The sequence below is a fragment of the Chlorocebus sabaeus genome, chromosome 20, assembly GCF_047675955.1.
Source record: "Chlorocebus sabaeus isolate Y175 chromosome 20, mChlSab1.0.hap1, whole genome shotgun sequence".
Taxonomy (NCBI): Eukaryota; Metazoa; Chordata; class Mammalia; order Primates; family Cercopithecidae; genus Chlorocebus; species Chlorocebus sabaeus.
Window position 1 is genome coordinate 26,889,339 of NC_132923.1, and position 24,572 is coordinate 26,913,910.

At 49.0% G+C, this 24,572-nt stretch overlaps 2 protein-coding genes and 1 pseudogene across 4 annotated transcripts; all 3 read right to left on the bottom strand.

The window, feature by feature from the left end:
- Positions 1 to 283: 283 nt before the first annotated feature.
- LOC103224274 (glutathione S-transferase Mu 2) lies at positions 284 to 6,581 on the bottom strand. Of its 3 annotated transcripts, none has more exons than XM_073008502.1 (8): positions 6,454 to 6,581; positions 6,087 to 6,162; positions 5,594 to 5,658; positions 5,203 to 5,284; positions 5,002 to 5,102; positions 3,902 to 3,997; positions 3,701 to 3,811; positions 284 to 825 (listed from the first exon to the last, which is right to left on the bottom strand). In XM_073008502.1, exons 1-8 carry the CDS (start codon positions 6,487 to 6,489, stop codon positions 736 to 738), a joined length of 657 nt encoding a protein of 218 aa, XP_072864603.1. In that variant the 5' UTR covers positions 6,490 to 6,581; the 3' UTR covers positions 284 to 735. The 3 variants fall into 3 exon arrangements, with proteins under 3 accessions (XP_072864603.1, XP_072864602.1, XP_072864604.1); XM_073008501.1 differs by having other exon boundaries at positions 6,087 to 6,222; positions 6,454 to 6,579; XM_073008503.1 differs by lacking the exons at positions 5,594 to 5,658; positions 6,087 to 6,162 and having other exon boundaries at positions 6,454 to 6,576.
- Positions 6,582 to 13,108: 6,527 nt separating this feature from the next.
- GSTM4 (glutathione S-transferase mu 4) lies at positions 13,109 to 18,785 on the bottom strand. Its single transcript, XM_073008506.1, has 8 exons — positions 18,456 to 18,785; positions 18,058 to 18,133; positions 17,564 to 17,628; positions 17,166 to 17,247; positions 16,965 to 17,065; positions 15,919 to 16,014; positions 15,718 to 15,828; positions 13,109 to 13,658 (listed from the first exon to the last, which is right to left on the bottom strand). Exons 1-8 carry the CDS (start codon positions 18,489 to 18,491, stop codon positions 13,569 to 13,571), a joined length of 657 nt encoding a protein of 218 aa, XP_072864607.1. The 5' UTR covers positions 18,492 to 18,785; the 3' UTR covers positions 13,109 to 13,568.
- Positions 18,786 to 22,895: 4,110 nt separating this feature from the next.
- Positions 22,896 to 23,640, bottom strand: LOC103224279 (large ribosomal subunit protein uL30 pseudogene; annotated as a pseudogene).
- Between the last annotated feature and the right edge of the window lie 932 nt (positions 23,641 to 24,572).

Here is a 24,572-nt window from a genome sequence, read left to right on the forward strand (position 1 = left end):
AAGCTCTGTGTAATTATGGAAAGCACTCAGTAAGGCTGGATGATGAATGAGAGATCCAGGCCCAGAAAGAGACATCCTTTCCACAGTGCCTCACAGGGCTTCCTGCTCTGAGTCTGTCAGAAATGGGAGCAAGAGTTGTCAAGTGCCTTACTATGCCCAGCAGACTCCGTTAGAACCTGGCCACTGCCAGGATCACCAACCAGTCCCTTGGAAGAGGCAGTGACAGACAGACAGACAGTCTGGGTAGATGGCCAGGAGCAAATAAGACAAGACACACAGCAAACATGGCTGAGGCTTTACTTTGATCAGGAAGGCCTAAGGCAGGGGTCATGTTACAGGAGCAGGGCCTGTCAACCAGTCAATGCTGCTCTTTCATGCAGCACGGGAACAGCTTGGGCCTGAGCTCCACAGGCGAGGGGCTAGGCAGGCCCCTCAAAGCAGACACAACCACTAACAGGAAGGAAGGTCAGGCTGGCTTTAGTGCAGGGAAGGGTAATGTTGGGAGAGGGATGTTCATGAAGGAAAGTGGGTAGCTGAGGCTTTAAAGGGCCTGCATGGGACAGGGGTTTAGGGGAAGTGAAGAGGGGACAATAAAGTCTTGGGGGTAAAGATGGGAATAAACAGGAGAAAGGAATGGGGAGGCAGGTGCTGGGATGCAGAGTCCAGCTGTGCTCCACAGCCTGGGCAAAGGGCTGAGTATGGGCTCCTCACTCCCACCTCCTGGCCTTCCAGGCATTACTTGTTGCCCCAGACAGCCATCTTTGTGAACACAGGTCTTGGGAGGAAGCGGCTGGACTTCATGTAGGCAGAGATCTTCTCCAAGCCCTGAGAGGGGGAAAATGAGGCCAGAGCTCAAGGTCAGCTGCCCATGAGGACAGCCCCACTGCAGACACAGCAGGTCAGGGCCTTGGCCACAGCCTTTCCACGTGGGCTCAAGTGCTGGGACATCACACAGCCTCCTAGGGTCCCCAGATCTGCAGAGTTAACTCTTCCAGCTTCCTTTAAGTAATGTTGTACCACAGTAACAGCTAACACTTATGGAGATTCTACACTGTGCTGGCTGCTCTGTACCCAAGAGAAATTATAACACAAGCTTAGAAAATCCACTTGACTGCTCTGCAAGGCTGAATCTATTATCATCGTTTCTCATGTGGGAAACAGAAGTTCAGCAACTACCTCACATTTAAATACCTAGTAAGGGGAACAGGGCTACAATGTAGCCTGGTTCTGTCTCTCTCCGGTTCTGGCCTCTTTCTGCCAAATACTCTTCTTCTTCTGCCTCACCGCCCCTCACACCGGGCCCTGTCACCCCTTGACTGCACAAACACTCTCCTTCTCCACAGGGAGGCTCTTGGCTTGTCTGGGTGTAGACACACAGAAGGGACCTCCAGCAGAACAAAGGGGCTCACAACACACTCACCCAATGTCTCAGTAAAACCTGGATGAAAGTGGAATGGTGGCAGGGCGGGGCGGGGTGGCAGTGCACAGAAAATGAAAGGCGAGACTAGGCTCAAATCATTCCCCTTAAAGCAGAAAGTCCAAAGTTCTCTATCTAATACCTGAGCAGAATCTCACTGTGCCCTAACCCATGGCATCTCCAGCCCTGTTCTGCAGACTAGGTTACAAGACACTCAGATGTGCTGTGCACAGTCTTACCGGGATTGAATGCCCAGATAAGGTATTCAGAAAGATCCAGCCAGGCGTGGTGGCTCACACCTGTAATCCCAGCACACTGGGAAGCCGAGGTGGGTGGATCACCTGAGGTCAGGAGTTCGAGACCAGCATGGCCAACATGGTGAAACCCCATCCCTACTAAAAATACAAAAATTAGCCGGGCATGGTGGCGGGCAACTGTAATCCCAGCTACTTGGGAGGCTGAGGCAGAGAATTGCTTGAACCCAGGAAGTGGTGGTTGCAGTGAGCCGAGATCACGCCACTGCACTCCAGCCTGGGCAACAGGCTTGACCCTGGCACATCACAGCCCATAGCCCTCCGCTCTCCTCCACCCCTCCCTTCCCACCACTTCTTATATAACTCCAAGGCCACTCAGCCTGGACCAGAACCACAGAACCAGAGCTGATGGGAACTAGCTGAGCAAGCAGATCTCTTGATGGGGAGTGGAAAAGGGAAACAGATTCAAGGCTCAGAAGCCTGATGGACTAATGCCTCAAATTCCCAAATCTGTAGTAATGTAGGATTTGCTGCTCTCAAACAAGTTCAGCACACACCTCACAGGCTGCTCTGCCTGCAGGCCTCTCATTGTACTCATTTTCAGGATGGGTCAGTCATCTATGCATCTCCCACTGTGCCTCACACCCTGCCTCATGCAGAGAAGGTCAATGAATAGGAGTAAAATCAGCGTGCTATTCATCTCACAGGGGGAACACGTGGAACACTGGAGGGAGAAAAGAGAGGAAGAGGCCAGGCGCGGTGGCTTATGCCTGTAATCCCAGCACTTACGGAGGCTGAGGCAGGTGGATCACCTGATGTCAGGAGTTCGAGATGAGCCTGGCCAACATGGCGAAACCCCATCACTACTAAAAATACAAAAATTAGCTGGACGTGGTGGCACACACCTGTAATCCCAGCTACTCAAGAGTCTGAGGCAGGAGAATCACTTGAACCCAGGAGACGGAGGTTGCAGTGAGCTGAGATCACTCCACTGCACTCCAGCCTGGGTGACAGAGCAAGATTCCGTCTCCAAAAAAAAAAGAGGAAGAGAGGTAAAGAAGGAAAGTGCCCCAGCACAGGGCATTTCAGCATAAGCTCCTCAACAGGGACACCCACATATGTACCCTAATCCAGCTCCAGCCACAGTTCTGGCTCTCAGGATTCCCCACATGGGGGTTTGATTGTACAAAGCTTCTGGAGGTAGCTACAAATACTGCCTGTGGGTTTAGTTATTCAACATCAATGCTACTATGTGTCAGTCCTACTACTGCCAGCTGCATCCGTGGTCCTGAAGTGCTCTGCCTCTTCCAAAATGTCCTGGGCTGTGAAACCCAGGCTGGACAAGGCCTGAGGCTTTTTCTTTTGTCACAAAAGGGAGAGCTCCGACTGCTGCCCATAGATCCAGAGGCTCACAGGGAGCCCAGCACAGCCTCCACTGGCTCTGAGACCCTGAAGAAGGATTGATTCTCTCATTCTCAGTTTCCTTATCTCTAAAATGGGGGAGACGATTCTACCACCCTGTAGGAGTGTTATAAATTTCAAATTCCACGCAATAGGTATAATGTTCTGGGCACAGTTCGTGGCATGAAGCCAGCACTCAATAAATGCAAGTTATTCTTTTTTTTTTTTTTTTCCACTTGAAATGGAGTCTCACTCTGTCATGCAGGCTGGAGTGCAGTGGCGCAATCTTGGCTCACTGCACCTTCCACCACCCGGGTTTAAGTGATTCTCCTGCCTCAGCCTTCTGAGTAACTGGGATTACAGGCACTCACCACCACGCCCAGCTAATTTTTGTTTTTTTGTTTTTTTAGTAAAGATGGGGTTTCACCATTTGGGCAGGCCAGTCTCAAACTACTGACCACAGGTGATCTGCCTGCCTCAGCCTCCAAAGTGCTGAGATTATAGGCGTGAGCCACCGCGCATGGCCATAAATGCGAGTTATTCTTTGTGTAGCTTCAGGACTGGGAAAGCATCACAAAGGAGGGAAAGGAATAAGGGACATAAAGAGAAAGGAGGACGGGGGCATCACCTCAAATCGGGAGATGAAGTCCTTCAGGTTTGGGAAGGCATCCAGGCAGGTGGGCTCAAATACTTGGTTTCTCTCAAGGACATCATAAGCGATGAAATCCACAAAGGTGATCTGAATAAGGCCAAGGATATGTGGGCTGAAACCTCCATAATATAGGAAGTATGACAAATCTGTAGTGTCCGCATCACATGCCCCCATTACCTTGTCCCCAAGAAACCATGGCTGCTTCCCCAGAAACTGTGAGTAGAGCTTCAGGATTTCAGGAAGTCCCTCCAGGTATTCTGGCTTCAGTTTCTCCTGAGGCAGAAAACAGCTGTCACCACCCTCAGACACAAGCTCCCTGCACAGATGTGGCCTCCCAGATTTGTGCATGGCCCCAGCTGGCCATGGGCAAGCAGCCACCTTCCCCACAGCTGGAACTGGGGCAGTGCCCAGGCTTCGATTGGATATATCAGCATTTATTAGACTCTGACTGGGTAGCTGGAGTCTTCCTGAGGTGATGGGATGGCAGAGCGGAATGTGACACTGTCCCTAAATCTGTCCCCACTGACCTCCCAACAACCTCTGGGTCAGCCCCAGGAGCACCTGAGCACCTGGCAGGCTCTGGACCCAGATATGAGCAGAATCAAGGATGCAAAGAACTAAAGGAGCTCAGAGAAAGAAGTAGAAAGTTCCTCCTAGTGGGGCAGCAGAAGAATACAATTGCCATTGAGTGGTTTCTGGAAAGATAAGGAGATATTCAGAGGATGAGTAGAAGAAAGGAGGGGAAAAAGGAGCCTCTGGCTGCCCCTAAGCTGCCTGTTAGGAAAATTCGCTGATCTCAGTATATGTCTCAGTGCTTCAGAGAGCACTCAGAAGACACCAAAATTGCAGGTGCCATTAGATTCCTTTGTTTTGCACTTGTTTTCCTCATAGTTTGTGTATTCCAAAGCAGGCAGATGATATAAACCACTGGGAGAGATGGTCCAAACCACTGGGAGAGAGAATCTGGAAAGAGGTCATGGGTCAGAGATGGAGGGGACTCTGGAAGTAACCATTACTGTCTAGAGAGTGAATTCATACCTGGAGAGTCAGGATTCTGTAAGTAGATTGGTGGGGAATTGATTTAGAGGTTTTATTTGACATGACTTTGGGGTTTGAGGGTCATTCTGGTGGCAGTATAGGAAATAGCTTGAAGGATAAGTAGCACTAAAGAGTTCAAATGGAAAACGGGACCCATGTAGATGGCAGGACCAGAGTCTTGGCTCCCGATCAAAACTCTGCAGGGAAAGGGGAGACTGGGAGTGGGGTGGGAGACTCACAAAATTTGGGTCATAGCAGAGTCTGGCCAGCTGCATGCGGTTGTCCATAAGCTGGTTCTCCAAAATGTCTTCCCGAATCTTCTCCTTTTCGGTCTCCCCACCTACCACCCACAAAACATAGACTCACTCTGAGCATCGCACCCCAATCCAGCCAAGGAGGAGGCCACCTTCCCCCCACACACTGCAGCAAACCACACTCACACAGGTTGTGCTTGCGGGCAATGTAGCGCAGGATGGCGTTGCTCTGGGTGATCTTGTGAGTCCCATCAATCAAGTAGGGCAGCTGGATGAATGGGAAACCGGGGAAGCTCAGTTGGGCCACCAGGCACCCCAGCATCCCCTTCCCATAAGCAAGGGCAGAGAGGAGACCCAGCACTCACTGTGCCTGCTCATGGCAGGCCTGAAATAAGAATACTGTCATATGGATGAATGAGCTTGGACACAGAACATCATGGAAGGGCTGTGTAGACAGCCAGGAGTGAGAGGAATTGGGCAGAAGACTCCTGTTCCTAACCCCTCTAAGCTGGGAGAGGAGATGCGGTCAGAGACACGTTGCACTTTCCCCCAAAACCACCCCTTCCCCTGCACCTACATTGGGAAAGTCCAGGCCCAGCTTGAATTTTTCATTCAGCCACTGGCTTCTGTCATAGTCAGGAGCTGTGGTGGGGAAGATGAAGTGAAAACAAACCTCCCCAGAGCCTAGCCCTCCTTCCCCCAGGACCCTCCCAAGGAGCCAGTGGCAAGACCCCTGAGACAGGTGGATCTAGAATCTGACCACTCAGTCCCACATCCCAGGGTTCAGAGAGAAAGAATCTCGGTGAGGGCTCTGGACCCCACAGGGCTAAGGCTTCCAGGGTTTAGGCAACCCCTAAGGGACACCCAACCCAATCAGACAGGGGGCCCAGCATCCCGCCCCAGCATTGTGCCTTGCAAGGCCAGAGGGCTCCCTCACCAGGGCTCAGGGAACGGACAGCCTGCAGCTCCAGCAGGAGAGGCCTGCAGAGGCAGCCACAGGTGGCCACCATGGGTTGCTTGGTGCCAGCCTAGTGTGAGTGGGCAGGGCCCAGACACGAGGGTGCCATTACCATCCCCCATTGTGTACTTCTTTTCCTCGTAACTTGAGCCTGTGTATTCCAGGAGCAGGCGGATGGAGTGGGCCAGCTGGGAGAGATGGCCCGCAGCTCGGGTCAGAGATGGAGGGTCCCTGACTTGGGGACTTCTCTGCACAAGGGGAGCCCCCAGTTTACACTGCACATACCCATCGCCTCCTCTCCTTCCTGCCTCACACCTCCCCCCACCCCGCCCCGCCACACGCACACAGAGCGGCAAGCACAGGCCCTCCTGTGAGGAGCAGCGCTGAAGAGGAACCTTCCCTAGAGCCCGTCCCGCAGCTGCTCCACACTTCCCCACCCCCGCGCCCCCCGTCCCACCGCCCAGCGGACCCTCGCTCACCCCGCGGATGTTCCAGTACCCCAGTGTCATGGGCATGGTGCTGGTTGCTGCGGATTCTGCAGACAGGCTTCGGCGGGGCGGGGCTCAGACTTCGTGAGAGGCCCAGAGAGGGTAGAGAGGGAGCCTTGCTGAGACTCCGCCCCTCGGCCCGCTCTGCCCCCGAAACGCGCCAATCTGGAGGCCCGAAGCGCGCTCCCGGGGCTGGAAGGAATAGGATCCCCTCCCACCTCCCAGCCCCAAGGGTTCCAGGAGAGAGTTCACCATGCCCAGAAGCCCGGTGGGGGCGGTGGTGCGGGGAGAACTGTTTGAGCCCAGGGGTTCGAGGCTGAACTGAGTTATGATAAATACGCCGCTGCACTCTAGGTTAGGCAAGAAAGACAGGCTCTCTCTAAAAAAGAGAGAGAGATTCTAAATAAAGTAATAATAGCCTAATAAAGAAAAATAACACAAAAGAACATTTGGTGCTCAGGGATTCACTGGATAAGTTTTCAAAACTTTTCAAAAGGCATGTATGATATAGATTGTTATAAACTGCAGACACACATGGCATGACAGACCTAACATGGGAAGGACAACACAGGCAAGGATGATTGTAACTGTCACTTATCAGCCTAAATCCAAACGTCAGGAATGCCGCCTCAGAGAAAAGAAAATGATGTTTTTGTCATAAGCGGTGCTGTGCTCCTAGGGAGCTTGCTGGGCGGGGAGAGAGAAAGGCGGGGAGCAGGGGCTGGGGGACTCAGGGGGAGGGAGGAGAAAGCCCATGTGGAAACTTAGAATCTGGGGTAATCAGAGGTCTTTGTATTAATTCCTTTTGCAAATTTTTCAAACTCTGGTATTAAATCAAAATAAAAAGTTAAAAAAAAACAAACTACCAGGACAGACATATACAAATATTATTAACTGAAATAAATGTTCCATCAAAAAGGACTTACCTTAAGTACATGAGTTACATTATGATTTCTATTATTATTTTAATACTGGTCTCCATCCAGCACATCACTGGTCTTCAAGTGGAGGTAACTTTGCCCCTCAGGGGACACATAGGTCTGTCTGGAGACTTTGTTAATTGCCACCACTGGGAAGAGCCCATGGCATCTAGTGGGTAGAGTTTGGTTAGGACGCTGAACACCCTGCGACAGGACAGTGCACAGGACTGTGGTGCACAGGACAGTGCACCACAACAAAGAATTCTGCCCTCCAAAATGACAGTACTGCTGAGGTGAAGAAACTCTCATCTAAAATCCGGCCAACGTGGTGCAACCCCGACTCTACTAAAAATACAAAAAATTAGCCAGACCTGGTGGCAGGTGCCTGTAATCCCAGCTACTCAGGAGGCTGAGGCAGGAGAATTGCTCGAACCAGGGAGGCAGAGGTTGCAGTGAGCTGGGGTTGCACCACTGCACTCCAGCCTAGGTGACAGAGTGAGACTCTGTCAAGAAAGAAAGAGAGAGAGAGAGAGAGAGAGAAAGAGAGAGGGAAAGAAAGAAAGAAAGAAAGAAAGAAAGAAAGAAAGAAAGAAAGAAAGAAAGAAAGAAAGAAAGAAAGAAAGAAAGAAAGAAAGAAAGAGAAAGAAAGAAAGAAAAAGAGAGAAAGAGGAAGGAAGGAAGGAAGGAAGGAAGGAAGGAAGGAAGGAAGGAAGGAAGGAAGGAAGGAAGGGAGGGAGGGAGGGAGGGAGGGAGGGAGGGAGGGAGGGAAGGAAGGAACGAACCCAGGAATGAGTGCAGTGGGAGAAACAAGGCCCTCAAAATTCTGGTGGTGGCAGGAAGGAGACCAGAGGACCCACGTCCCTGAACACCAGCTGGCAGAAGGGAGCACCTTGAGATAATCTCAGCCGGTGCAGTCCCTGCAGGAATCAAGCTGCACATCAGGAATGAGAGAAGGAGAACTGGGCAGGGAAATGGTCTATCAGGTGGACAGGCTGGGCAGCCTGGTCTTCCAGGGTACAGGGTAGGGAGTGTGGGACTCTTTCTGCCAGTCAGCCTGCAGGCCTCCCCTGCAACTCTGAGCACATTATTCCAGAGCCAGGCAGCCCGAGCTCAGCACCAGAGTGGGTAATTCCTTTAAGCTGCTGGGGTAAGGCTAGGCAGGATGAACTGTTAATTTTTGGAAGGTATCCACCCAGCCTGGGAAGCATGCTGAAACACTGTCTACCAAATACACGAAAATTAGCTGGCCATGGTGGCCCTTGCCTGTGTCCCAGCTACTTGAGAAGCTGAGGTGGGAGGATCACTGGAGCCTGAGAAGTTGAGGCTGCAATGAGCCGTGATCACCACTGCACTCCAGCCTGGGTGACAGAGTGAGACCCTGTCTCCAATAAAAAAAAAAAAGTAAAAAAAAGTCAAATTTAAAAAGAAGGTATCTACCTGACTATCGTGTGTAGAAAGGTCTCAAAAGTCACTGCCAATTTGCAATGACCTGACTGGACTCTCCCTACATTTAACACCCCCATAGGGGTGGCCAAAAGTTGAATATATAATAAGCACCTGATGACTGCCACAGACATAGATATGAGTGATGCCAGTAACCACAGAGGCAGCCCCCTTCCCACTGTTCACCCACCCTTCCAAGCCTGCCAGAGACCCTCACCCAAAATGAATTGGCAAATTGTGCAAGCAGGTGTTTTGATCTTTGGAGCCTTTAAAATAATGGTCAATGGGGAGATTTACCAGGAGAAAAGAGGATACCTTCCCTCAAAATCTCCTTGGAATTTACTGCAAGGCATCTCAGACAGTTCTTTACATATAGAAAAAGCCCACAGGTAATAGATACGCTGTAGCGTTTTATCTTGTGTTTGATTTTTTAAAACTTACTCATTGATGATGGTGACCCACTTGTAGTTTTTTTGTTTGTTTGTTGTTGTTGTTTACTATATGTACTAGAAAGGGTTCTTCAAAATTTGAAGTGACGCCACTAAGATAAGCCTGTAGGAAATGTGTGCGTTTATTTAGAAATGTATCTATCTGTTATGGGAACTGGCTCACACAGTTTTGGAATGAAGTCCCACAATCTGCCGACTGCAGGATAGAGAAGGGGGAAAGCCAGTGCTATCATTCAGAGTCTAAAGGCCTCAGAACAAAGGTAAGGGTGGGAGGCGATGCTGTTAGTCCCTGATCAAGTCTGAAGGCCAGAGAACCAGGAGTGTGGATGTCCTGGGATAGGCAGAGATGGATGACCCAGTCAGAAAGATCAAATTCACCCTTCCTCTGTCTTTTTCTTCTCTCTGGGCCCTGACAGTTTAGTGGATGCCCCCCTTCATTGCTGAAGGAAATCTTTGCTCAGTCTTCTGATTCAAAGGTGAATCTCTTCTGGAAATACCCTCACAAACACAATAATTTTACCAGCCATGTGAGCATCCCTTAGCCCAGTCAAGTTGATGCAGAAAATTAACCATCACATTATGCCACAGGAAACCTAGAATAGAATCACAATTAATTACATTGTGCCTATCGGAGAAAAAGCTTTGACTGCCACAAGATCATTCTTTAACCTTTCTCCAGGAATTGACTAAGCCACAGGTAGAGAATGGGTAAACAGAGAGTTTTATACAGGAGATTCAAGGACAGGTAGATTCATAGACTGTGATTCATTGGCAGAAACATGCACACACAATAAACAAAAAAGGTGAAGGTAGAAAACTTGAAGGTAGTCTTATAAATCTTTAAAAATATCATAAGATGAAACTGCGATCCCTCAAGTACCTAAGGTAGTACAGAAAGATCCATGTGCCTTGCAGATGGCACCATAAATTAAGTTATTCTCTCTGGGCTGGGCACGGTGGCTCACGCCTGTAATCCTAGCACTTTGGGAGGCCGAGGCAGGCAGATCACCTGAGGTCAGGAGTTTGAGACCAGCCTGGCCAATATGGTGAAACCCCATCTCTACTAAAAATACAAAAATTAGCTGGGCGTGGTGGTGCACACCTGTAATCTCAGCTACTCAGGAGGCAGAGGCAGAAGAATTGCTGGAACCCAGGAGGTGGAGCTTGCAGTGAGCTGAGATCACGCCACTGCACTCCAGCCTGGGTGACAGAGCGAGACTCCATATCAAAAAAAAAAAAAAAAAATGCTATTCTCTCTGGAGAGCAATCAATTTATCTACGATAATACCGTAACACCATCCTCACCTTTTGCCTTGTAGTAATTGCCTTGGGGGACCAACTCAAATAAAGTAACCAAAAACCAGAGAAGGAATTAGTTTAAACATGATCACCCTGTTATAAAAAGAAATAAATTAGAAAAATCCACATGCCCAATAGGGTAAGAATGACTAGGCAAACTATAATTTATCCACAGGAAGTAATGATAGTCATTAAATGTTAGAAATAGGCATGCATATAGACTGCCAACATGTACAGATTCTTAAGTAAAATGTTAAAGAGAAAAAACTGTAGAACCTAAGAGTGTGTATGCACATCAGTCTCACCTATCCAAAGAAGTAGGCATGAATACAAACCTAAGAGAATTTGAAGTGACACACTACGGTAAGCATATAATTTGCTTAATAACTATTTAGTGAGAACCTACTATGCTCAGGGACTGTCCTAAGTGATATGCAAACACCTGTAACATCAGTGAACAAGAAGAGACAAAAACACATCCCCTCATGACGTTGATATCTTATGAGGAAAAGCAAACAAACACAAGCACACAAATGGTATAAGACTTATGTGCATGCTTTTCATTGAAGTGTAATATACATACAGCGCACAGGCCTTAAGTGTGCTACCCTGTGGGCTTTTCCACTTGTATACTCTTCTGGAATCACCTCCCAGATAAAGAGAGAAAACTTACAGCACTCCACCAGGCACCTTCAATAGGCAACCTTCCAGTTCTCACCAGGGTCACCAATCACCTGACCTGTGATACCATGGACTCATTTCCCTCTCCTGATTTTCGTGTAAGTGGAATGAGATCGTGTGTCCTTTCTCCTGTCTGGATCCTTTTACTGAACACATCTGTGAGACCCATCCATGTTTTCGCACATAGTGTTAGCACGTTTATTTTTTTATTTTTTATTTTTTTTGAGACGGAGTCTCGCTCTGCCGCCCAGGCTGGAGTGCAGTGGCCGGATCTCAGCTCACTGCAAGCTCCGCCTCCCGGGTTTACGCCATTCTCCTGCCTCAGCCTCCCGAGTAGCTGGGACTACAGGCGCCCACCACCTCGCCCGGCTAGTTTTTTGTATTTTTTAGTAGAGACGGGGTTTCACTGTGTTAGCCAGGATGGTCTTGATCTCCTGACCTCGTGATCCGCCCATCTCGGCCTCCCAAAGTGCTGGGATTACAGGCTTGAGCCACTGCAGCACGTTTATTTTTATTATAGCAGAGTAAGTATTCCATTATATGAATGATGGAATTATGTTGATAAACCACAGTTCATTTGCTCATTCTTCTATTCAGGGAATTTGGATTGTTTTCAGTTATTGGCTATTTAAAATAAAGTTGCTTTTGGCATCATTATACCCGGCTCTTGGAATCCATTAGGACTCATTCCTGTAGGGTGGGACTTCTGGGTCCTAGGTAGATGCATATTTAGCTCTAGTTGACACTGCCAGTATTCCAAAGTGGCTCTCCCACCAGCAAGGCATGACAGTTCCAGTTACTCCATAAATCACTAACAATTGTCAGTCCTTTCAATGTCAGCCATTCTAGTGGGGATACAGTAGGATCTACGGGTTTTTAACTTTCTGCTGTCTAATGATGTTGAGCATCTTCACATGAGCTTATTGGCCATTTGGATATTCATTTTTGGGAAATGCCTGTTCAAGTTTTCAGTCATCTTTTAATGGGTTGTATTTTTGGATACACAGTTTTTGGAGAAGAGATCTTTGTTGATTTGTAGTAAGTTCTCCCTGCTGAGCATTACCTGAATTCCTGACCCAAAAAATCAACAACTATTCATGGTAACACAGCTTGGGAACTGCTGAGCTGGGAGAACCTTCTGGTGGAGCAGCTCACGGTAGAGCTTGGGTCCTAGAGATCTAAGAGCTGTGATGGAGTCAGACAGTGTGGAAGACAGATGGATCCTCGTTCTCTGTGATGGGAATTCCACCACTTCTGGGCATCTAAGACTTACTCACTGAGACCTAGCTCTGCCTAACCATGGAAAGCACTGGATAATACTGAATATAAATAAATGAAGATCTAGGCCCAGAAAGAGGCATCCTTTCTATAGAGCACTTTATGTGGCTTTCTGCTCTAAGGCGATCAGAAAAAGGATCAAGAAGTTGGAAACAGGGCCAGGCGTGGTGGCTCACACCTGCAATCCCAGCATTTTGGGATGCCAAGGTAAGAGGATTGCTTGAGCTCAGGAGTTCCAGACCAACCTGGGAAACATAAAGAGACACCATCTCTACAAAAGTTTTTTTAATACGGCCAGGTGTGGTGGCACACCTATAGTCTCAGCCATCTGGGAGGCTGAAGTGGGAGGATTGCTTGAACCCAGGACTGGATGCTGCAGTAAGCTATGATCCCACCAGTGCCCTTCACCTTGGAAAGCAGGAGACCCTGTTTCCAAAAAAAAAAGTTGGAAACACCTTACCAAGCCCATCATAATCTCTATGAACCCAGCTACCGCCAGGGTCACCAGCCAGTCCCTCGGAAGGAGCAGTGACAGACACGGTCTGGGCAGCCAAGAGCAAATAAGACAAGACTATATATAGCAAGTGTGGTTGAGGCTTTATTTTGATCAGGTAGGCCTAAGGCAGGGGCCATGCTGCAGGAGCAGGGCCTGTAAACCAGTCAATGCTGCTCTTTCATGCAGCACGGGAACAGCTCGGGGCTGAGCTCCACAGGCGAGGGGCTAGGCAGGCCCCTCAAAGCAGACACAACCACTAACAGGAAGGAAGGTCAGGCTGGCTTTAGTGCAGGGAAGGGTAATGTTGGGAGGGGGATGTTCATGAAGGAAAGTGGGTAGCTGAGGCTTTAAAGGGCCTGCATGGGACAGGGGTTTAGGGGAAGTGAGGAAGCCCAATAAAGTCTTGGGGGTAAAGATGGGAATAAACAGGAGAAAGGAATGGGGAGGCAGGTGCTGGGATGCAGAGTCCAGCTTCACTCCACAGCCTGGGCAGAGGGCTGAGTATGGGCTCCTCACTCCCACCTCCTGGCCTTCAAGGCATTACTTGTTGCCCCAGACAGCCACCCTTGTGTACAGAGGTTTTGGGAGGAAGCGGCTGGACTTCATGTAGGCAGAGATCTTCTCCAAGCCCTGAGATGGGGGAAAATAAGGCCAGAGCTCAAGGTCAGCTGCCCATGAGGGCTGGCGTAACCCCACTGCAGACACAGCAGGTCAGGGCCCTGGCTACAGCCTTTCCACATGGTCTCCAGTGCTGAGGCATCACACAGCCTCTTAGGGTCCCCAGATCTGCAGAGTTAACTCTTCCAATTTCCTTGAAATAATGTCATACCATAATAACAGCTACCACTTATGAAGATTCTACACTGTGCTGGGTGGTCTATATCCAAGAGAAATTACAACATAAGCTTAGAAAATCCACTTGACTCTTCTGCAAGCTGAATCTATTATCACCATTTCTCATGTGGGAAACAGAAGTCCAGCAACTACCTCACACTCAAATAGCTAGTAAGGGGGACAGAGCTGCAATGTAGCCTGGTTCTGTCTCTCTCCAGTTCTGGCATCTTTCTGCCAAATTCCCATCCTCCCCCAAATCCCTCAGGAGGTCCTCTTGCTCTCTGACTGCACAACATTCTCCTGTTTAACAGGGAGGCTCCTGGCTTGCCTAGGTTTGCACACACAGAGGGGTCATCTGAAAATGTCCGTGCAGCCTGGAAGAGAGCCCAGATCTCACCCAAGGACCCGGCAAAACCTGGATGAAAGTGGACGAGGTGTGTTGGGCCAGCAAAAGAAAGGTCAGACCAGGCTCTAATCATTCCTTGTAAAGCAGAAAGTCTAAACCTCCCCACCTGGTACCTGAGCTAAATACTACTGTGCCCTAACCCACCTCATCCCCAACCCCACTACCACAGACCAGGCTGTATGACACTCAGGTGTGCTCTGTACGATCTTCCCAGGATCAAATGGCCGTGTAATTTCTAAGGATTCAGACAGAGCCAGGGCTGCCTATTCCCAAAGGGCCACGCCCAGGTGGACGGTATGCTGCAGCCCTCAGCTCTCCTCCCCTCCCACCACCTCTTACACAACCCCAAGGCCACTCAGCCTGGACCAGAGCCGGAGCTGATGGAAACTAGCTGAGTAACCAGATCTCTTGATGGGGAGTGGGAAAGGAAAACAAATTCTAGGCTGAAAAACTCGTTGGACTAATGCCTCAAATTCCCAAATCTGTACTAAACTAGGATTTGCTGCTCTCAAACAAGTTCAGCACGGGTGAGATGGTTCCCCATGAGTGGGGGCAGGCCCTGGGCCCGGTACCCAGGTGGTGCCACACACACCTCACAGGCTGCTCTGCCTGCACTGCAGGCCTCTCACTGCACTCATTTCCAGGATGGGGCGGTCATCTATGCATCTCCCACTGTGCCTCACACCCTGCCTCATGCAGAGGAGAAGGTCGGCGAATAGGAGTAAAATCAGTGTGCTACTCATCTCACAGGGGGAACACTTAGAACATTGGAGAGAAAAAAGAGAGGAAGAAAGATAAAGAAGGACACTGCCCCAGCACAGAGCACTTCAACACACACACTCCTTCAACAGGGGCACCCACATATGTAGCCTAATCTAGCTCCAGCCACAGCTCTGGCTCTCAGGATTTTCCACATGGGGGTCCGATCGTGCAAAGCTTCTGGGGGTAGCTATGAATACTGCCTGTGGGTTTCATACTCGACATCAATGCCACCGTGTGTCAGTCCTACTATTGCCAGCTGCATCCGCACTCCTAAAGTTCTCTGCCTCTTCCAAAGCGTCCTGGGCTGTGAAATCCAGGCTGGATGAGGCCTGAGGCTTTTTTCTTCTGTCACAAAAGGGAGAGCCCTGACTGCTGCCCATAGATCCAGAGGCTCACAGGGAGCCCAGCACAGTCTCCACTGGCTCTGGGACCCTGAGCAAAGGCCTGACCCTCTCATTCTCAGTTTCCTTCTCTCTAAAATGGGCAAGATAATTCTGTCACCCTGTAGGAATGTTGTAAAGTTCAAATTCCACACAATAGGTATAATGTGCTGGGCACGGTTCCTGGCATGAAGCCAGCACTCAATAAATGCAAGTTATTCTTTGTGTAGCTCCAGGACTGGCAAAGCATCTCAAAGGAGGTAACGGAACAAGGGGCATCAAAGAGAAAGGAGGATGGGGGCATCACCTCAAATCGGGAGATGAAGTCCTTCAGATTTGGGAAGGCATCCAAGCACTTCGGCTCAAATATACGGTGGAGGTCAAGGACATCATAGGCGAGGAAATCTACAAAGGTGATCTGCAGAAGGCCAAGAATGTGTGGGCTGGAATCTCCGTAACATAGGACGTATGACAAATCTCTAGTGTCCCCATCACATGCCCCCATTACCTTGTCTCCAACAAACCATGGCCTCTTCCCCAGGAACTGTGAGAAGTACTGCATCATTGTAGGAAGTCCCTCCAAGTATTCTGGCTTCACTTTCTCCTGAGGCAGAAAACAGCTGTCACTACCGTCAGACACAAGCTCCCTGCACAGATGTGGCCTCCCTAGTTCTGCGTATGGCCCCAGCTGGCAACGAGCAAGCAGTTGTCTTCCCCACAGCTGGAACTGGCTTCAGTTGGACATATCAGCATTTATTAGACTCCAAATGGGTAGCTGGAGGCTTTTGTGGCGATGGGAAGGCAGAGAGGAATGCAACACTATCCCTGAATCTGTCCCCACTGACCTCCCAACCACACTCCTCTGGATCAGCCCAGGAGCACCTGAGCACCTGGCAGGCTCTGGACCCAGAGATGAGCAGAATCAAGGATACAAAGAACTAAAGGAGCTCAGAGAAAGAAGTTGAAAGTTCCTCCTAGTGGAGTGGCAGAATAATACAATGGACATTGAGTAGTTTCTGGAGAGATGAGATTTTGAGAGGCTGAGTGGAAGGAGACAGAGGAACAAAGGCCCTCTGGCCGCCACTGAGCTGCCTGTTAGGAAAATGCATTCATCCCTGTGCGTGTCAAGAAGAAGCACTAGGAAAAGAATAGCACGGAATTCCACAGAGGAGGGTGCTATTACTTCTCCACTACGTACTTCTTTACCCCATAGTGTGAGTCTGCGTATTCCCCAAACAGGCAGATGGAGTGAACCACCTGGGTTAGATGACCCGTGGCAGAGGTCAGGGGTCAGAGGTAAAGGGAATTCTGAATGCATGACTTTATTGTCTAGGAACTGAATTTCTAGCTTGGGATGTACAGACTTCCTATGATTGGTGGGGACTAATTTCAAGTTTTTATTTTATAGAGTTTAATGATATGTCAGTCACTCTGCTACAGTACAGGGAACCCTGAGAGAACCAAGAGCAGTGAGGAGTTCAAATTGTGAATAGGACTAGAGTAGATGGGAATACAAGAAGCCTGGCTTCTGGCCCAGACCAGGGAGGGACTCACAAAATCAGGGCTGTAGCAGACTCTGGCCAGCTGATTGGAGACGTCCATAGCCTGGTTCTCCAAAATGTCCACACGAATCTTCTCCTCTTCTGTCTCTCCACCTGCCACCCACAAAACATAGACTCACTCTGAGCATCGCACCCCAATCCAGCCAAGGAGGAGGCCACCTTCCCCCCACACACTGCAGCAAACCACACTCACACAGGTTGTGCTTGCGGGCAATGTAGCGCAGGATGGCGTTGCTCTGGGTGATCTTGTGAGTCCCATCAATCAAGTAGGGCAGCTGGATGAATGGGAAACCGGGGAAGCTCAGTTGGGCCACCAGGTTCCCCAGCATCCCCTTCTCATAAGCAACGACTTATGAGAAGACAGGAGACTGGGCACTCACTGTGCCTGCTCATGGCAGGCCTGAGATAGAAATACTGTCATATGGATGAATGAGCTTGGACACAGAACATCATGGAAGGGCTGTGTAGACAGCCAGGAGTGAGGGGATTGGGCAGAAGACTCCTGATCCTAACCCCTCTAAGCTGGGAGAGGAGATGCGGTCAGAGACACGTTGCACTTTCCCCCAAAACCGCCCCTTCCCCTGCACCTACATTGGGAAAGTCCAGGCCCAGCTTGAATTTTTCATTCAGCCACTGGCTTCTGTCATAGTCAGGAGCTGTGGTGGAGAAGATGAGGTGAAAACAAACCTCCCCAGAGCCCAGCCCTCCTTCCCGGGGACCCTCCCAAGGAGCCAGTGGCAAGACCCCTGAGACAGGTGGACCTAGAATCTGACCACTCAGTCCCACATCCCAGGGTTCAGAGAGAAAGAATCCCGGTGACTCTGGACCCCACACGACTAAGGCTTCCAGGGTTTAGGCAAGCCCTGAGCGACACCCAACCCAGTTACCCAGACAGGGGGCCCAGCATCCCGCCCCAGCATTCTGCCTTGCAAGGCCAGAGGGCTCCCTCACCAGGGCTCAGGGAAGGGACAGCCTGCAGCTCCAGCAGGAGAGGCCTGCAGAGTCAGCCACAGGTGGCCACCATGGGTTGCTTGGTGCCAATTCAGCGGGAGTGGGCAGGGCCCGGACACGAGGGTGCCCATTACCGTCCCCCATTGTGTACTTCTTTTCCTCATAGCTTGAGTCTGTGTATTCCAGGAGCAGGCGGATGGCGTGGGCCAGCTGGGAGAGATGGCCCGTAGCTCGGGTCAGAGATGGTGGGTCCCTGACTTGGTGAATTTCTCTGCACCAGGCGAGCCCCCAGTCTACACTGCACGCACCTACGCACCTGCCCTTCTTCTTCCCCCAGTCTACACTGCACTGCACCCCTCTCCGCCTCCCTGGCACACACACACACACACACACACACACACACACAGAGGCATGCACAGGCCCTCCTGTGAGAGATAGCCCTAAAGAGGAACCGTCCCTAGAGCCGGTCCCCAGCCGCTCGGCACTTCCCGCCCACGCGCCCGGTCCCACCGTGCAGCGGACCCTCACTAACCCCGCGGATGTCCCAGTACCCCAGTGTCATGGACATGATGCTGGTTGGTGTGGATTCTGCAGACAGGACTCAGCTGGGCTGAACTGCGACTTCCTGTGGGGTTCCTGGCGTGCAGGGGCGGGACCTAGTGCCAGGCCCGCCCCCTCGGCCCCGCTGCGCCCGCCGATCTTCAAGGTCGTCACTTCCAACCGGCCGATCTTCAAGGTTGTCACTTCCAACCAACAGGCGCGGGGGGAGGCACGGAGAAGACTGCTGGATCCTCACTGGCTGGGAGGAGTAAGATCCACCGCCACCTCCAAGTGTTCAGGGAGCAACGACAGGAGGCCCTAGGAGGGGCTGGACCTCGCCAGCTTCCGTAGCCCCGCCCTGGGGCGCCCCGCCCCGCCCCACCCCGCCCCACCCCACCGCGCCCCGCCGCGCTTCAGAACTCTGCTGAGTCCCCAGGGACTTGGCTGTGCCCGTGACAGTCAAGCCAGATCCTAAGAGAAAAGTTCTTTCCCAGGTTCCTTCTTCTCCGGACGTGGCCCAGCCTTCCGCCTCTCGGCTGCCGAGTTTCCACAGGCTCTGGGAAACTGAGGCTGCCAGAGTCAGACCAAAGAGAGGTCTCAGAGAGTTTAATTCAACACTTCTTGGCAACTAAGTCTTAGAAGTCTGATAGTGTGCTCTCTCTGCTGAGTTGGGGAGCGTGGATGGAGGCCATGTCACTGAAGCTGGTAGAGCGCAGTCTCTGTCCCAGATGCTCCCGACCCTTTTGCGCTGGGCCAGTTCCCCAGCTCTGAGACGGTCCAGGCTCAGGAAGTGGCCTGTGTGTCAAGGTGGATTCCCATGTAGGTTTGCCTACAGCAAGGCGATAGCACCATGCACACACAAGTGCTTGGACTTCTGAATAGTATACTTCTCATTATACATTAAGACATTAAGAATTTATCATTCTGAGTCTTTTTTTTTGAAACGGAGACTCACCCTGTTGCCCAGTCTGGAGTGCAGTAGTGCGATCTCGGCTCACTGCAACCTCCGCCTCCCGGGCTCAAGTGATTCTCCTGCCTCAGCCTCCCCAGCAGCCGGGATTACAGGTGAGCGCCACGACGCCCTGCTAACTTATTTGTATTTTCTGTAGAGATGGGGTTTCACCCTGTTGACCAGACAGGTCTTGAACTCCTGGTCTGAAGTGATCCACCCGCCTCCGCCTCCCAAAGTGCTGGGATTACAGGCATGAGCCACGGTGCCTGGCCTGTCATTCTGCGTTTATCCATCTTGAGCTGGGAAAGATAAAATGTCTAGGTCCAATTGTGAAAATGATTTTTTAAGAAAGCTAACACTCATTAGAATAATAATTATGAAAGAAACAGAACTGATATTGTTACATTAGTATTCACCCATTTGGTAATTCCTTTACTGAAACAACAGTTGTTGAGATCCTACCATATTCCAGGCACTGGAAAACAATCCTTCAAAGACATTGTACTTTGGCCACCTACGACTAGAAGTCAGGTGGGAACTACAAGGGAGATATTTTGAAAATACGGGACACTTCTTAGTGTTTTTGCACACTGAGAGGCAGTGGAGTGGGAGAGGGGTTGAGTGCAGGAGAGAGAAGTAGTGCCCGCTGTTGCAAGGACTCTGAGGAGCCAGGAAGACCGGGCCCCAGGTGGCTTCTTCAGAAGGAGGAGTACAGCTCTGCAGAAGGCGGGAAGGACTGGAACAGCAGGATCTCCAAAGTAAGGGCCACAGTAGCCACGAGGATCACACCAGCGCGGGAAGTGGGTCTGTGGACAGGGATCAGGAGCGGCGGGGATGGAGGAGGCAGAAGTAGTGCCCTGGGGAAGAATGTGCACGCTGTTGTCAGTTCATTTTCTGCATGTCTGTGAGATCTAACTGGTTCATTGTGTGTTCGCATTCTGCATTTCCTTACTTACATTCTGTCTCAGCCTGTCCATAATTGAAAGAGGGGTTTTAAAGCCTCCCATTGTTAATGTAGAACTGTCTATTTCTCCCTTCAGTTCTGTCAAATTTTGCTGCATATATCTTGTTTTATTCCTACTATGGGAATTGCATCCTGTATGAGAGAAATCAGGTATCCTTCCTGGATGGTCTACCAGATGACCTGTGCTTTCCTCATTTTAGAAGCTCTTGGTATTTTTTTTTTTTTTTTTTTTTTTTTTTTTTTTTTTTGAGATGGGAGTTTCGCTCTTGTTGCCCAGGCTGGAGTGCAATGGCGTGATCTCAGCTCACCACAACCTCCACCTCCCAGGTTCAAGCCGTTCTCCTGCCTCAGCCTCCCGAGTAGCTGAGATTACAGGCATGCGCCACCATGCCCAGCTAAGTTTGTATTTTTAGTAGAGACAAGGTTTCTCCATGTTGGTCAGGCTGGTCTCGAACTCCAACCTCAGGTGATCTGCCCCCCTCAGCCTCCCAAAGTGCTGGGATTACAGGTGTGAGCCACCGCGCCTGGGCACTTCTGGATATCTTTTTTAAAAAAACATGATTTCCTGGTGGGATGGTAGTTTTAAATATCTTGCAATCTGTAATGATTCATTGGAATCACAGGGTAAGTTACTGTGCAGTGGAGAGAATGAGCCTGATGTCATGTAAGAAATAGGATTTTAGTGGAGCACTGATTACACTGGTATTAAGTATCATTTATTACAATAGGAATGAGTCACTTTTGTGTTCCTCAAGATGAACAGATTCCTTGAGTAGAATTAAATAGTTTCTGCAAAGCATGCTCAGATGTCTCTGAAGAAAGCAAACAACCATAGTAGCCAGAATAAACCCATTAGTCCTGATTGATTGGCCTTGTAAGGGCCTCAGCAGAAGCAATTTGTTGGCATGAAGTCCAAGCGCAATTGTTGCAAGACTGAAGGTTGGGATTAATGATGTGAGTGAAACATAATTACCATAAGGAGCCAGTTAAAGGGAAGTTGCCTTGTGAAGTTTTTAAAAGGACAGCTATGAAATTTTTGTCAGCAGGGTTGTTAGATTCAGAGTGGCAGCAATGGTCTGGGGAAAAAAAAAAAAGTATAAGAAAATTTTGTTTTCTATTAAGTGGTAGATCGAGAACATAAGAGGTCAGAAGCAATAGGATGAGGGCCAGGTACAGTGGCTTGTGCCTATCATACCAGGTACTTGGGAAACTGAGGTGGGAGGATCACTAGAGCCCAGGAGTCTGAGGTTGCAGTGAGCTATGATTGTTCCACTGCACTCCAGCCTGAGCAACAGAGTGAGACCCTGGCTCTAAAAAAAGAAAGAAAAGGAGTAATAGGATAAAAATAAGGAAGCTAACATTAATATTTTAGGTGGCGTCAAAGTAGAATAATAGCCAGGAAAGGGTGTTGGGTCAGAATGTTAATCCTTATCCAGAGTGCTGGGCAGAAGCTATCCACTTCTGAAGTCAGCATCTTCTGCAGCACACCTAAGAATCTCAGTTGAAGATTTCCAGGGAGGCCGGGCGCGGTGGCTTACACCTGTAATCCCAGAACTTTGGGAGGCCGAGGCGGGCGGATCACAAGGTCAGGAGATCAAGACCATCCTGGCTAACATGGTGAAACCCCGTCTATACTAAAAAATACAAAAAATTAGCCAGGCGTGGTGGCAGGTGCCTGTAGTCCCAGCTACTCAGGAGGCTGAGGCAGGAGAATGGCTGAGGCAGGAGAATGGTGAACCCAGGAGGCGGAGCTTGCAGTGAGCCAAGATTGAGCCACTGCACTCCAGCCTGGGCGACAGAGCGAGACTCCACCTCAAAAAAAAAAAAAAGATTTCCAGTGGAATGGGTGTCCCAGAGTCAGGAGGAAATTTATGTCTTTTGAGCTAGGAAATAGTTAACCTAAGGATCCATACTTTGGAGTATTACTGCTGCGTCAGTTGTTAACAGTATCTGATAAGGTCCATTTCCTCGAGGATCAAACATAGTTTATCTCAGGTCTTTCCCAGAACACTAAATCTCTTGTTGTGGATCATAGGTGAGTGGTTTGGAAATGCAGATCATATCTGTTGATGATAAAGTGGAAGGTATTCTATGATGCCCTTGCAATTCTTAATCATATTTCATCATCATTGTAATAGGACCAAATCAAAGATTGGTAGTGAAATTTTCAAATACATGGACGGGCCATTTTTCTTTTTCTTTTTTTTTAGAGACAGGGTGTTGCTATGTTGCCCAGGCCGGAGTGCAGTAGCTATTCACAGGTGCAATCATAGTGCAGTACAGCCCCAAACTCTTGGCGTCAAGCAGTCTCCCACCTCAGCCTCCTGAGCAGCTAAGACTACAGACGCAAACCACCACACCCAGCTTGGCCTTGTATTAATTCATAAGGAGGTAACCTGTTGGTCCCAGAAGGGGTTGATCTTATACACACTGAAGCTAAAAGTAAGATTTTATTTTATTTTTATTTTTCAATTTGAGAGCAGGTACTGTTTATTAACTGACCAGCTTAGAAAAATAATCATGGAAGACACCTTAGTTCATTCTTCTAATAAGCCTGTTGATCTGGTCCTCCCTGTTGCCAGCATCTCCACCTTCTACAAAATGGGTGATCTTTTTCTTCATTCCACCTCGTGGAGAAGATAATTTGAAGGGCCACAGGAAGTTATTTGTTTCTTTGCAGAGTTTTCCAACAGTATAGATCCCATGAATCAGATCCTTCATGCAGATGATGCCATATTTACCAAGAGATCGAGCAATCAAAGCATTGTCTGTCAAAGCAATTCACTTCTTATTAATTTTGCTATAACCACGCTTGTAGATTAGTTCATTTACTGACTTCAGATTTGGGTACCCCCATGCAATGTATGGCTCTACAATCCTCAGCATGTTAACTGAAGCCTTGTTGAGCTTCACAAAGGTTCCATTGAAGATTTGATGAAGGCGAAGAAGCTGCAACACCTTTTGGACCTTTGGGCTCACACCATTGATACCTCTGATCCTGATGACAAACACCAATGTGGGTTCTGCAGGCACATAGAAGTTGCCAGCTTTTCTTGCCCCCCTCGCTAGTTGAATTTCAGTTCTATACATCTGCCTATTCGCTTTTTCACAGATACGCTTCCGCCTTGTCTTTTGAAGCATCTTTTGGGCAAACTTATTTCTCAGGCGCTTGATCTTCAGTTCTGTGAAATTCCTTTTCTTTTTCTGAAAGTTTTCTGGCACAGCAGGAACCTTCTTCTTCTTCTCTTTGACACCCTCCATGGTTCCAGCCAGAAAAGAGAAGATTTTAGACCACTGGAGTTTAAGGGAGGTTTGTTCATCTTAGCTGCCAAATTTCATTAGTTCTCTCTGTTTTTCCTGAGGACCATGGATGATAAGGACAGTAAAATTTTGGGGTAAAAGGCAAACTTTACAGAGTTCCTTAATAACAATACCAGTAAAATGAGTGTCGTTGTCGTTATTAGAGAAATAAGTGGAAATTTCCAGGTTGGAAAACTAAATCAAGCAGAAATTTTTGCCACAGTTATAACAGCCATAACTCTCCAGCAAGGAAAAGCTTTAATCATCCATCTTGAAAGAGAAAATAATAATAACAATAATAATGATAATCAGAACATATTTATAATGCATTGCAGGAGGCATTCGTATAAAGTGATTGGAGGTCTGAAGGGCCCTCGAGATCTTAGTTCTTATTCATATCCCACCTTTGCATTTACTAGGATCACATTGCTGGCAGTAGGACAAGTTTTTTAAATATCCTTAGGAATACCTCTAAAATTACCCCCACCAATGTTGGTTTAGTATTGTTGCCAGTTTATCCCTGCTATTATGAGTAATGTCACAAAGCATTTTTCTGAAATTCCACTTTAAATTATTTGGCATTATGTGTCAGCTATCCTGAGAGCATTAAATAATCTCTTTTGCCATGAACACCCAAACTTTTCCCACTTCCAGATTTGTTCACTTTTCTACTTTTTGGAATCATAGGTTTGTCTCTGACAGTTAAAAATGGCCTCTTTGAATCCTCCAAGACCCCTCTTTTCTGTGTGATTTTCAGGAGCATTGATCTTGGTGATGTTACTTGGGTTAGCATGGTGGTCTGTTAAAGTATTACTGGAAATTCTGGGTCTTTGTGCACTGAATGGTGGTCTACTTTTATTACAGCTATTTCCTCAGGTAACAGCAAAGCAGCT